The 11441-nt window shown below is 48.9% G+C and overlaps 3 protein-coding genes across 3 annotated transcripts; 1 reads left to right on the forward strand and 2 right to left on the reverse strand.

Moving 5' to 3' along the window:
• Positions 1-7: 7 nt before the first annotated feature.
• BO72DRAFT_466320 (Pex16-domain-containing protein) lies at positions 8-3959 on the reverse strand (the record flags this gene model as incomplete). Its single annotated transcript, XM_040946766.1, has 5 exons — positions 8-131; positions 185-1019; positions 1094-1129; positions 1192-1382; positions 1741-3959. 5 exons carry the CDS (start codon positions 3957-3959, stop codon positions 8-10), a joined length of 3405 nt encoding a protein of 1134 aa, XP_040804113.1.
• A 305-nt stretch (positions 3960-4264) lies between these two features.
• Positions 4265-6264, forward strand: BO72DRAFT_11934 (WD domain protein). The gene is made up of 2 exons (XM_040938998.1): positions 4265-4560; positions 4626-6264. Exons 1-2 carry the CDS (start codon positions 4412-4414, stop codon positions 6136-6138), a joined length of 1662 nt encoding a protein of 553 aa, XP_040804114.1. The 5' UTR covers positions 4265-4411; the 3' UTR covers positions 6139-6264.
• Positions 6265-9030: 2766 nt separating this feature from the next.
• BO72DRAFT_445524 (YdiU domain protein) lies at positions 9031-11435 on the reverse strand. The gene is made up of 6 exons (XM_040944066.1): positions 10876-11435; positions 10795-10804; positions 10708-10738; positions 10499-10649; positions 9343-10448; positions 9031-9268 (listed from the first exon to the last, which is right to left on the reverse strand). The coding sequence occupies exons 1-6, from the start codon at positions 11333-11335 to the stop codon at positions 9068-9070; spliced, it is 1959 nt and encodes a 652-aa protein (XP_040804115.1). The 5' UTR covers positions 11336-11435; the 3' UTR covers positions 9031-9067.
• Positions 11436-11441: the final 6 nt, after the last annotated feature.

The raw sequence follows: 11441 nt of genomic DNA on the forward strand, positions 1-11441 counted from the left end.
CGAAAGATCACAACGTCGCACTTGAAAAATAGTAATTATCCCATAGGTATTCGTAGTCGTCAATGACGCTGCCTACCAAGTCAAGCAGGGGCTTGCCCTTCATCTTCCCAGTCAAATTGCGTAGCCAAGGTCTATAATCATTAGTGTTCTTCCGCCGCTGCAAGGGTAGGCCCGGAACACGCACCTGGTCAAGTTCGTATAGAAAGCCCCCCGCATGGCCCACCAACCCATCGCCCAGCCTCTTTTTCTGAGTTCCTCACGTTCAAGCCCAGTCAGTCCTCGAAGGCCGCCGGCAACTCTTTCTCGAAAGTCAGACTTAGCAAGCCGTCGGCATACATATTCCAGGCCAAATCCAACCAACCAAGGTCTCCAGCTATGCCTGTCTTCGCTGTATTTTTGCAACGCTAGCGCGTAGACCACTGGCCGAAGGATATATAGTACTTCAGCTAGTTGTCCTTGGCCAGTAACGCGATGCAATAGAGCCTTGGGGGCTTTGATGTCGTCGGCGGTGAGGACCTTGGATATCAGGAAATGGGAGACATCATTTACTTCTGGCAGCGACGGGAGAGATAAGCCCGTCCGAGGCATTGTCCAGCTCAAATTTGATGATCGTTCGCTAACGGGCGTCTGCATCCCATTCCAATCGCTGTCCACTTTTTCTAGCGATCTGGGATCAATGTCTCTCTCAGGCAGCGGGGGGGTAACCAATGGCCTGGACTTTGTAAGACGAAGAAGTAATAGACGACAGACCGCCTTTATGGCTTCAATGAAGATGACGACGCGCCAACGGATCTTCTCCCCACGTCGACGGGCAATCATCTCCCAGAGCAGTTCTGTGTACTGGACCATCTGTAGTGCAAGTGCAACTTTATGATAGAGCGAAGAGCGAGACGTCCAATATTTAGTATATCGCGTGTGAGGAGTCGGTATCGGCCGCCGGATAGTCGGCGGTAATCTGGAAACAACTCGAGAAACAAGAGCATTGTGATAAAGGGACAGTAGCTGGACTCCCGAATGTACTGGGCAATTCACACAAAGTTAGGCAATTAGACAGAATTTGCAGTCTGGCACTACTAATGCTGGGGCAACATACCACACTCCGAACTTATTTCCGAGTCTCGGTATCGCCCTGGAAGACATTAGCTTTTCTCCTCCCCGGAGACTGTAATTGAACAGGCCAGTGGTCCTGACCTGGAATGATATATGTTAGGGATCTCAGCGCCGACTCTACCTGGCTTACGGAGCTAGCGTTCTTGGTTACAAATTCTTCGTACAACAGCAACCATCTTGATGGTCGTAGCAGGGCAGCAGAAGCGGCACTCTCAGTATTGCATGTAGCGTCCATCTCCACGAAAGGGAGAAGAATAGTACGGATGGTGTCGCTAAATGTTCAGAGCGGCGAGCGGAAGCAGTCCGTTTTTAGGTGCAGTCAGGCTCAGCTGGAGAGCTATGCCCACAGGAAGATCAGGTTCATCCGCGGAGGGCAGTGGGCAATCCCCGGGAGATGAGGCACGTGTGCCGCGTCTGCCAAGGGATCATACACTGATCACCGCCCTGCCTGCCGAGGTTCAGCTGAATCCCGGGATTCTTGGCACGGTGTCGCATTATGGCCTTTGAACAGTATCTGGCAGAAAAGCTACCGAGTAACTTTACACCGATGACCAAGATACTAGATTTGATATGTACATATATGGACTGAGTATGGAGGCTCCACAATGATCATGTACCACACCTGCTCACTCATCCGCAAATTTCCAGACGCCTCCCGGCCGCGTTGCTTCTCTATACCTGTCCTTCACCCGGTCTTTCTCGAGCCTCTTGGCTTCCTGGTGGTCGCGTTCCAATTCTTGCGTGCTAGGCATATCAGTACGCCAAAACCCGGGCGGGGACCCGGCACGTTGATACTGTTGCTTGTGTTTCCCAAATTCATTGGCTATCAGCCTCGCCTTTGCTTCTTGTAAGAGATGATTCCGATCCTCTACACTCAACTCACTGATCAGGTGTTCTTTGTCGCCAAGAAACTCTTCAAGGATTCTCTGGTCATTCATTTCGCGCTGCTGACTGGAGCACATTGCATCTGCTGGAAGGCCATTCATTCGTGCCAAACCTAGAAATTTCTTCCCACAGCAATCGTAACGAGGGCATCCCTTGGCGCAATTCACTTCAGTCTTCTTGTGAGCCACGCTGTGAAAAGCATAGTCATAACCTTGAATAAAGTCCGGGTTGATTTTGAAGTCTTTGAGGTCAAGATGTTGAACCGGCCGTGCTCTTAGAGAACCTCCTGCGGGGTGAACTGCAGTGTCCCTTGCAGGCAACAGGGAATTATTAACGGATGCGGTTCTCGAAGCTCCATTGTTTGGGGCTATTCGCGGCATTTCTGTTATTTCAAACCCATCAGGATTGGAAGTTACTGTGGGTATTTCTTCCATCAATGCGAAAGGACGCTTGGGAGCCCTGTCTGAAACGCCCGAGTCCCTTAGCAGTGTTTGCAATTCCAATTTAGCAGGTGAATGCCCCTCGAGCAGACCCTGCAGACGCTGATTAGTGGTAGTTTCGCTGGCTAGTGTGAGACCTGAAGCTCCTGCCCCAGATGTTCTGTGCAACTTCCTTGAAGGTAGATTTGAGAAGCTCTCATCGCCATCTTCTAGGATTGAAGATACGTGGGCACTTGCGGGTCGCGTTTGAGCTTCTTCTTGAGGTTGTTCTGGCAATCGAGCACGTCTTCCATCTCCAGGGTTGGCATTGCTAAATTCTAGCACAACAGGTCGTTTTGGAGAGGAGAAAAATAGTGGCGGAGGTGGATCGGCGTCTTGACTATCTTCACTGATTGCTGGGGTATTTGTTCTCGAGGCATCGCCTTGTACTTCACTATTTCGAACTTTCCTCCTCTTTCTGGGGGTTTCGACAGTACTACCAACTTCGTCTAGATCTTGGGTGCCAACAATTCTTAACGCGGATGATAGTTTGGGCAACGGTTCTTGAGACAGATCTTCATCTTTGACCAAGGTAGAATTCAGTGCCGCTCTTCTTACACCTGTGATCAAGGTTGAACACTGGGTCATAAAGTTTTTCGGGGCATTTTGCGATGTTATGGACTCGGACTCTGGTGCTTTCATCCCCGACGTAGAAACCTGGGCAGTTGGAATAACGTTCTCAATTTCGGACCGGCCCGACTGTGTTAGTGTTGGCTGCGCTGGTGACATTCGAATCGAACCGTCGCATCTGCTCCAGTTTCTGTTCTTTGCGCCCCAATGGTTTGCATCACTATTATCATGATGGTTCCTTCCCAAGACCTCTGGTGGAGAGGTCGCGGTTTCATCCACAATGCCATGACCATTTAAGCCCGACACGGGAGCAGAAGTGGCTGGGTTTGCGGCCGGCGGCTTGCTCTGGGTACCAATAGAGATCTTTCCAGTGCATCTGAACTCCATTGCTGTGCCTTCGAGCACCAAAGTGAATTTATCAAGCTCGAGACACTTTTGCCAGAACTTTAACTTTCCCTTGTATCGTTTGACTTGTTTTCTGAGCTCGCACGAGGCCATAACAAGCTCCTGAGTCTCCCCATATAGAGCCGTATATGCTTCAGCAACGGCTTTGATCGCGTACGGGTTGATATCTGCGATGTCACCACCGGAGGCATGGCTGAGGTGATGTAAGACCTGGTTTGGGGCATATCTTGCTTCAAAGTCCCGAAACTTCTTCGTAGAAACCTTGTCGTCTTCGGACTCAAAGTCGGTAAGGCGTAGCTCTTCACGTAGGAGAGCGATGGCATCTTTCAGCGAGTCCAACTCTTCCATAGCCTTATTCCGTTCTTTCTCCGCATTCGTGGCCCTCTGTTCAGCAGATTGTGTATTCGCATCGTGGTAGGAAATCTCGGCTTTCACATTCCTGATAGCCTCATCGAAGCTGTTCTCTAGTGCTCGAGTGAGAGAAGATCGAAGCGTCCTAATAGCCTCCATCACGAGGACATGATCAATCTGCGAATGAAGGGTCACATGAATGGTAAAATTCTCTGATTTATGTACTATGGATAACAATATGACTGGAATAAGCAAATCAGTTAGTCAACGTGTTTGATTTAAAGGGACATAGGGGTTGGATTTACAGTGCCAAATATCTGCCAAGCAATTTAAGATATGCCTCCGTGATGTTTTATGATCTCTTTGGGTCGCATAAGCTCGACCTTAGTAAGCGCTGATCTCATGTAATTAAGTTACTAATTAATCTGTTCAACCAGCTGCCTGCGTAACTTACGAGTAGTTAAGTAACTAGCTACCCTAACCTTGTCCATTTGAAAGGCGTACAGCATGGCACTTTGGCAATCATGAACTAATTTGTCGATTCCTGCGTTGTTGTATCTCATCTTTCGCCCCGAGTAATTAGTGCTTGCTTCGTGGCTATTACTGGGTAAATGTCTAAACGACATTACGAAGATGGAAACCCAGCACCCCTTCCCTCGAAACGTGGGCGCCAACCCAATATAATCTCTTCTCTCTCCGATGAAATACTACTCCACATATTATCATTCTTACCAGTCCCGTCTTTGATAGCCTGTCAACGGTACGTCCTAGTCTTGCTCAACCCGTCTCTGTAAAAACTTGAGCTGACGAAAATCTATGAGGAAGGTTGTCATGCCGGTTCAAGGCGCTTGCAGAAGACTCAGAAATCTGGAAGCGACATTATTATCACCGATGGATTCGACCTCGATTAGCAAACGTGAAGCGTACCGTATTCTCCCATTCAGAGGTCAGATATTCTCCTAAGGTGTCAACATGGCTGGATCATGGTCACTTTGCAGATGAAGGAAGGTCTATGGATTGGAAGGGCCAATACCGTCTTAGGCACAATTGGTCTAAAGGAATCTGTCGTGTCACCGAACTCGAGTCCTCTCACCCATATGGTCGATCAGCGTTGGTCGCTTTTTGTGCTGGTAATATTTTCACTGTCGACCGGGACAACTGGCTTCGAGCTAAGTCTACCAAGATTCCCGCGTACTACCTCGCAGAGATTTCTTTGGCAAAACTTCGAACGCCTCTAGCTGCCTTGCCCACAGCAATGACGGCAATGGTTGGTTCTCGCTCGAATACAATCGAGGTTGTTGTTGGATTCGAAGACGGTCACTTCGGGATATATAACCTGGACATTGCTGCATCAGCACTGGAATTCCGCACCACTTGCGCTGGATCGACGAGCGGCAGCATCACTACAATAGCCTCGCTTTACCCCTACATCCTCTTGGCATCCGACCATAAAGCTCTGTCACTTTTCAAGATCACGACCGAATCCGATGCGCGTAGCCGTTTGCTACCCAAGGAACCGGCTTTATTATCATGTCTCGAGGCAGACAGCATCTTAGAGCCGCTGTCGATCTCGATCCGTTCGGTAGGCTCTGATATCATATCTTCTATAGTGTACAGCTTTTACCATGTCGGCTGCGGTTGGTCTTTGGGAATTCAAGAATTACATTTCAGCCTGAGTGATTTACAGCAGAAGTGCTCGCGGCTCACAACAACCGTGGATTCTCAGTATGGAGTTTGTCCGCCACTTGGTCAGATTTACTCGGGGATCGACACGCCGTGCGCGTGGGGTGCAACAAATACCAAGGGCGGATTGTGCATGAGGCCGGCTGAACCCGCTATACATCATCAGGAAACCCCAACTTCCGTCTCTTATTCACACCCTTACTTGATAACGTCACACACGGACAATACTCTAACCGTGTACCTTGTTGTCTCCACGTCCGCGAGCTTGTATGTCAAAGGTGCACAGCGGCTCTGGGGTCATACATCCTCAGTGTCGGCCGTGCAAGTGAGTGATCGTGGCAGGGCGGTATCGGTAAGCTCCCGGGGAGATGAGGTAAGAGTGTGGGAACTCGAAGCCCTAGTCTCAGCTTTCGGGAGGCAACGAGCGCGGAGACATGGAAAAAGCATTCGAGTTAGTCCTGGAAATAGGCAGAGTGATGTCAGTGAACTCAGGTCGAGTTCTCCGACAAAAGCCAATGCTCTGCTGCAAACCACAGGACTTCCGTACCACATGCCTGAAATAAGTGGTTGTATTGGGTTTGATGATCAATGTGTCCTCCTACTGCGTGGGGATGGACTTGACGTGCACATGCTGGAATGTTATGACTTCACGTGAGTAGGCCAAGATCGAGAATTCTACGTATAGAGAGTTTTCCAGCCAGTGGGATTCCAGTCAAGGAGACTTGTGCTTCAATGCTCAGATCCACGGCAGGCTTCATTTATAGTAGGTGAAATTGTCAAGTGACATTTACTTATGTGGTCTTCATTTATAATGAGGTGGGGTTCAAGGGGACCTTGGGAGGTATGCCTTTTTGTAGTTTTGATATATAACATAGCAGATGGCCCTGCGTCCGGCTCACCTTCCGGCTCACCCTCCTGTCTTAGTCCTTGGTTTCCCTGGATGAAGCGAGGCTACGATTGACTGACAAGCTCAGGCGCCTCTTGGTAACAACACGCTTTCCTTATGAGTAGGCAGAGATTCCTCAGTGCTGCCAACCGACCCCCAGCCTCATCAGGATGGCCTCGCTAGAGAAGCCTGATGAGTCAAAGTGGTCAATCCATAGACAGGCATCGTGTGGCGCTGAGAATATGGTGGAGGAGAGAGATATGAGTGGGGGATTGTTTTGATCTACTTGAGTGAGGCCCTCCCCCTTATTGACACACTAATTATGAATCCTCTTTCTTCTACTATTACCACCACATGCCCTTCTGTATTTGTTCAGCTAGTACTGAATTACACCGCAATTGTAAGTGAAATCCAAGCAGAGAGAAAAAGAGGCTATTTGTCAAGTGCCCTCGTTCCTTGGCGTTGTGTGCGGCACTGCGGCGGTTCTTAGTGTTAAAGCCCTGCAGGTTCCCCCGCACCGATTTAGCATATCTCTGTTTTATGGTCTGCATTAATTAGGGTGACTCCTCTCTTCCTGCTCATTATTACCACTAAATTTCTGATCGCCGAGACTTTCCCCTCAACCTCCATCCATCCTCACAAAAAAAAATTCCCAAAATCGCCGCCCTTCTTCCCCTCTTTCGTTACCTCAGCCCCTCTTAAACCAGCTATTTTCCTCCACAAGACAATATGAGTTTCCAAGCTGGAGGTCGTGGATGCTTCAACTGTAAGTCTACACAATTCTTGAAACAAACAAAACATTATTCGAGGGCGCGATTCTGGCTAGCAGTTCTCTTTGCCTCTACAGAGTCCTAGAGTCCTGAAGCTGAAGCCAGAAAATACCTTGTTCCCTGGCTGTCAAGTCATATTTGCATCCAGAATCTGAAGTTTTCCCCGGTCGCACCAGTCTCTTCTCTTGTTTCTAGTCCCATTGGAACCGAGTACATATTGCAATCTCTCTTTCCCGGGACGCTTGAGGCGCGGATCTGGCCTCAGCAACTTGCACAAAGCTCCTCCAGAGAGTGAACAAATCATTTTACCATGCACACCTGGGTATTAAAGACACTAACTTTTTTTTTCTTTTTGCAATTTAGGCGGCGATGCCTCGCATCAGGTAAACATCGCCTACTCCCAGAACAAGTTGGCGGAGAGCATCATAGCTCGTCTCTGTCGGCCTGTGCCGTGGCATTGTCGTTGAAGGAGTCTGACTATTCTTAGGCCCGCGATTGCCCCAAGAAGGGTACCCCTACTTGGTGAGGATTATCGCGTTCCTGGCTGAAACAAAATCACTTACTAATACTTTGCAGCTACAACTGTGGTGGTCAGTTTTCCCACAGACCTTTTCGCATTCACTTCCCCTTCTCGTTATCTTGACTATTGGCTACTGGCCTCTGGAAGCTGTCAAGCTGTTGAGCGGTTAAATTTGATCTGACTTGTTGATTTCCCGATCTCAGGTCAGGGACACGTCAGTAAGTTGCTCACTGATGCAGTAAACTTCGATCCTGGCGGACCCGGCTGACATCTCGCAGGTCGTGAATGTACGGTAGCCCCGAAGGAGAAATCATGCTATCGTTGTGGAGCCACTGGTCACATTTCCCGCGAATGTCCTCAGGCTGGCTCGGGCGAGAGCTACGGCGCTGCTGGTGGTAGTCAGGAGTGCTACAAGTGTGGTCGGGTCGGCCATATCGCGAGAAACTGTCCCCAGGGTGGCAGCTATGGCGGTGGCTTCGGCGGCCGTCAGCAGACTTGCTACTCTTGCGGTGGCTTCGGCCACATGGCTCGCGACTGCACTAACGGCCAGAAGTGCTACAACTGTGAGTATGATCCCGCTCAGTCGACCTCAGCTTCGAAACTGACGATCACATAGGCGGTGAAGTTGGTCACGTTTCCCGCGATTGCCCCACTGAAGCCAAGGGTGAACGCGTGTGTTACAACTGCAAGCAACCTGGACACGTTCAGGCTGCCTGCCCTAACTAGTTTGAATGCACTCTGGACTGTTTGTCTTCTGTCACGATGTCTCGCATGGGACCAGACACGGGAATATGCACCTCGATCGCACTCTCATTGACGATCTGCAATTCATTTCTCCCGCTTTATCCTGAAGCCAATCTCTGACATGGCATACGAGCCAGGCTTTGAATACCCCTTATCAACCATATCTGGTCTGTTCGATATCCGAAAGATATCTATTCCGCCATGGATCTGTATGAACGATCTGCTGTCTTGCTTGAAGGCAGTAAGGTCAGATTGAGGACTGATAGGTGCATTGTGTTGCGGGTGGACAAATAGATGAAATCACTTGTGTGCTGCGGAAGACTTTTGTCCACGATAACGGAATTATCTTAACAGCAATCTACATCGTTTCCACAGAATTTCCTCTATCTTGGACATCCTTGCTGACATATTCGAACTTTCTACTTCCTTATATTCACTGCATGGCAATTCGAGGTGTACCCTTCCTTCATGTGTCGTTGTCGAATTGTTTCCATCATTGCGTAGTTTTACTCTTGCTATCTAGAAGGCGGTGCAGACTCTCGCTGTTGAGTAGCATCTTAGGCTCGAAGGAAACTGAACGAGCAGGGCACCTACAACATATCTAAACAAGGTTACCATTGTATAAATAGAATATTGATTATTCGCAAGAGACAAAAACTTCCTTTCATGAACTACAGCTGCACATCATCGCCCTTTTGAATTTCGGAACATCACCGCAGAACCGCCGTTCCTCCTCTCTATCTAGACCCCAATCTTCGGCAAAAGGCTTCAGCGCCATTTGCATCACTTGTCCAAGTATATCTCGGTCCCCCTTGTGCTCCACGCGGTCAATGACCTCGTCAAGTATCCAGCCACGTGGTAGGAACTATGTGATACTCAAGTCAGCGGACAACCACAATATTCCAAATATCTCGATTCTCACTCCCGAGAGAAACATACGCTTGGATTTACCGATTTCATTGACGTTTGCCTCGCTACATCATTGTCCGTGTCCCAGTCTTCCAAGACGCGAGTTCTCCATATTTCAAGCCAGTGTGCAATGCGTTCTTTAGCTGCTGCTTCTGTTAAGCTGACATTGTCAAATCCCTCATTATGGAAGAATATCGACGCCATTTCCGTTCTTTGAACTGATGTCTCGATATCTGAAAGTGGAATGTTCGAAAGTCTCCTGAAAAAATGGTTAAAATCCAACTCCAATGCTTCCATCATGTCAAGCATTTCTGAAAACAAATCCTGGAAATCTGTCTCTTTCTCCGTTTGAAGGCCCAACCTCCCTCTCATAAGTTGCTTGTATTCACTCAGGAATACAGCCCTGAATTCCTTGCCTGTTTGTTCAATGAGTTTTTCGGCACGTTCGACTACGGCCGGTGCAGAGGTCTCAGTCAGTCCTTCTTTCACAAACTCTTCATGATCCACTCGGTCACCTGCCCCCATAAGTTCCCCGAGGGATTCACCAAGTCTGACCAGATTCCACCAGATGATACTAGGCTGATTCTTATAAGAATATCTCAGTAGGTGGTCGTCGTGATTTGGCGTGTAGTGGGGATCAAAGTTATCCATAAATGCAAAAGGGCCAAAGTCCATCGACAAGCCGCAAATCGAGGTGTTGTCCGTATTTAGAACACCGTTCATGAAGCCATAGGCTTGCCAGGCAGCAACGGTCTTAGCGTTGCGGCGTGCAATCTCTCGATAAAGCCTCGTGAACCTGTTTTCTTGCAAACCTTGATGTTCCTCTACTTCGTTTTTTGGAGTATTCCCGGATGTGCTATCCATGGCAGGCGAGGATTGACCATTATTTGAGTACGTAATAGAAGGGAGAGTCTCCCATCCATGGAAAACTTCTTCGGCGACATATGTCGCCAGCTTTCGAATCAGGTCACGGTCTCCACGTGCACGCAATAGATCAAAAGTGCCAATACGGAGCCAAGATTCTGCAAATCGAGTTACAACAGCTCCCGGTTCAATGCGCTCCCGCAGCACTTTCGATCGCGGCAATAAAGTAATGGCTAAGGCCCGGGTCGTTGGAATACCGAGTGCCGAAAGAGCTTAAGGAGGAATTAGTTTCCGCCAGTATAGCATTTCTTTGGGGAACCACCTTCAGAGACAATGTATTCTCGGATGCTCGACCGAAGCACGGCTTTGCCATCAGCGAAGCGTGAGTAGGGCGTCCGTCCAGCTCCTTTCAATTGCAGCTCATAACGAATGTTCGTGTATGGGTTAGAGCTCTCAAAGAGGCTTATAGCGCGCTGCTCAATGTCAATTCAATACATATATTAGGTTCAATTGCGGCCAGGTGCCACGCACCCCGTCCCCTAGTTGACCAGCCCATGAGCCACTACCATTTGTCAGTAGGATGCATAGGGCTACCAATCCACGAATCCTGTAACGTACAATTGCCACCCTTCAAAATGTTATTCAGTTGCCTTCCATGATTGCTATATGTGAAAACGGTGTGAGTGTGGCATGACTTACCTCCATAGCATTGTGCCCAAGGATATATTCCACCCTTAGATTGGTCCCATGGAAATTCATTTCCGGAAACCAGGGCATGGAATTCTTGTGTTGTTGCTTCACTAGCTGCGAGTCCAAGATCGTCCAAGGCTTTCGGGCTTACCCCCAGAATCTCATACTCCTCTGCTGGCTCGGGCCTCACAAACGTGTAAAGCGCACCTCTTACTAAGCGCGGTCCCAGAGCCTCACGAGGAGCTCGATGCGATATTTCCGGTGTTTCAAACGCAGGGTCGGCAGGAAGCTTGGATGTGAAGACACTGGACTTGAAAAGCTCGCGCAGCGAAAGCCCTTCGCCGGATTTCTGCAATGATGAAGCCATGTGGTGAAAACGCCTAGTAGGCATCCACAACCCTGTACGCACTCTGCGGAAGAATGCTAACTTAACGTAGGGATATGCCAGGCGAGCATTGATGGTGACCATGAGAGTTGTGGTGCGGACTGCTCATCAAGAGTGAGCTGATACGAGCTTCTATATTGTGTCTCATTCGGAAACTTCTTATAGGTAATGATGAGATCTTGTAATGTCT

Source organism: Aspergillus fijiensis, assembly GCF_003184825.1.
Source record: "Aspergillus fijiensis CBS 313.89 unplaced genomic scaffold BO72scaffold_10, whole genome shotgun sequence".
Lineage (NCBI taxonomy): Eukaryota > Fungi > Ascomycota > Eurotiomycetes > Eurotiales > Aspergillaceae > Aspergillus > Aspergillus fijiensis.

Coding starts and splice junctions, on each gene's coding strand:
- BO72DRAFT_11934 (XM_040938998.1), top strand. CDS start 4,412: ATGTCTAAACGACATTACGAAGATGGAAACCCAGCACCCCTTCCCTCG. Junction 4,561..4,625: donor TCTTTGATAGCCTGTCAACG/GTACGTCCTAGT, acceptor TCTATGAGGAAG/GTTGTCATGCCGGTTCAAGG.
- BO72DRAFT_445524 (XM_040944066.1), bottom strand. CDS start 11,335: ATGGTCACCATCAATGCTCGCCTGGCATATCCCTACGTTAAGTTAGCA. Junction 10,449..10,498: donor AGAATACATTGTCTCTGAAG/GTGGTTCCCCAA, acceptor TTCCTCCTTAAG/CTCTTTCGGCACTCGGTATT. Junction 9,269..9,342: donor TGAAATCGGTAAATCCAAGC/GTATGTTTCTCT, acceptor AGTATCACATAG/TTCCTACCACGTGGCTGGAT.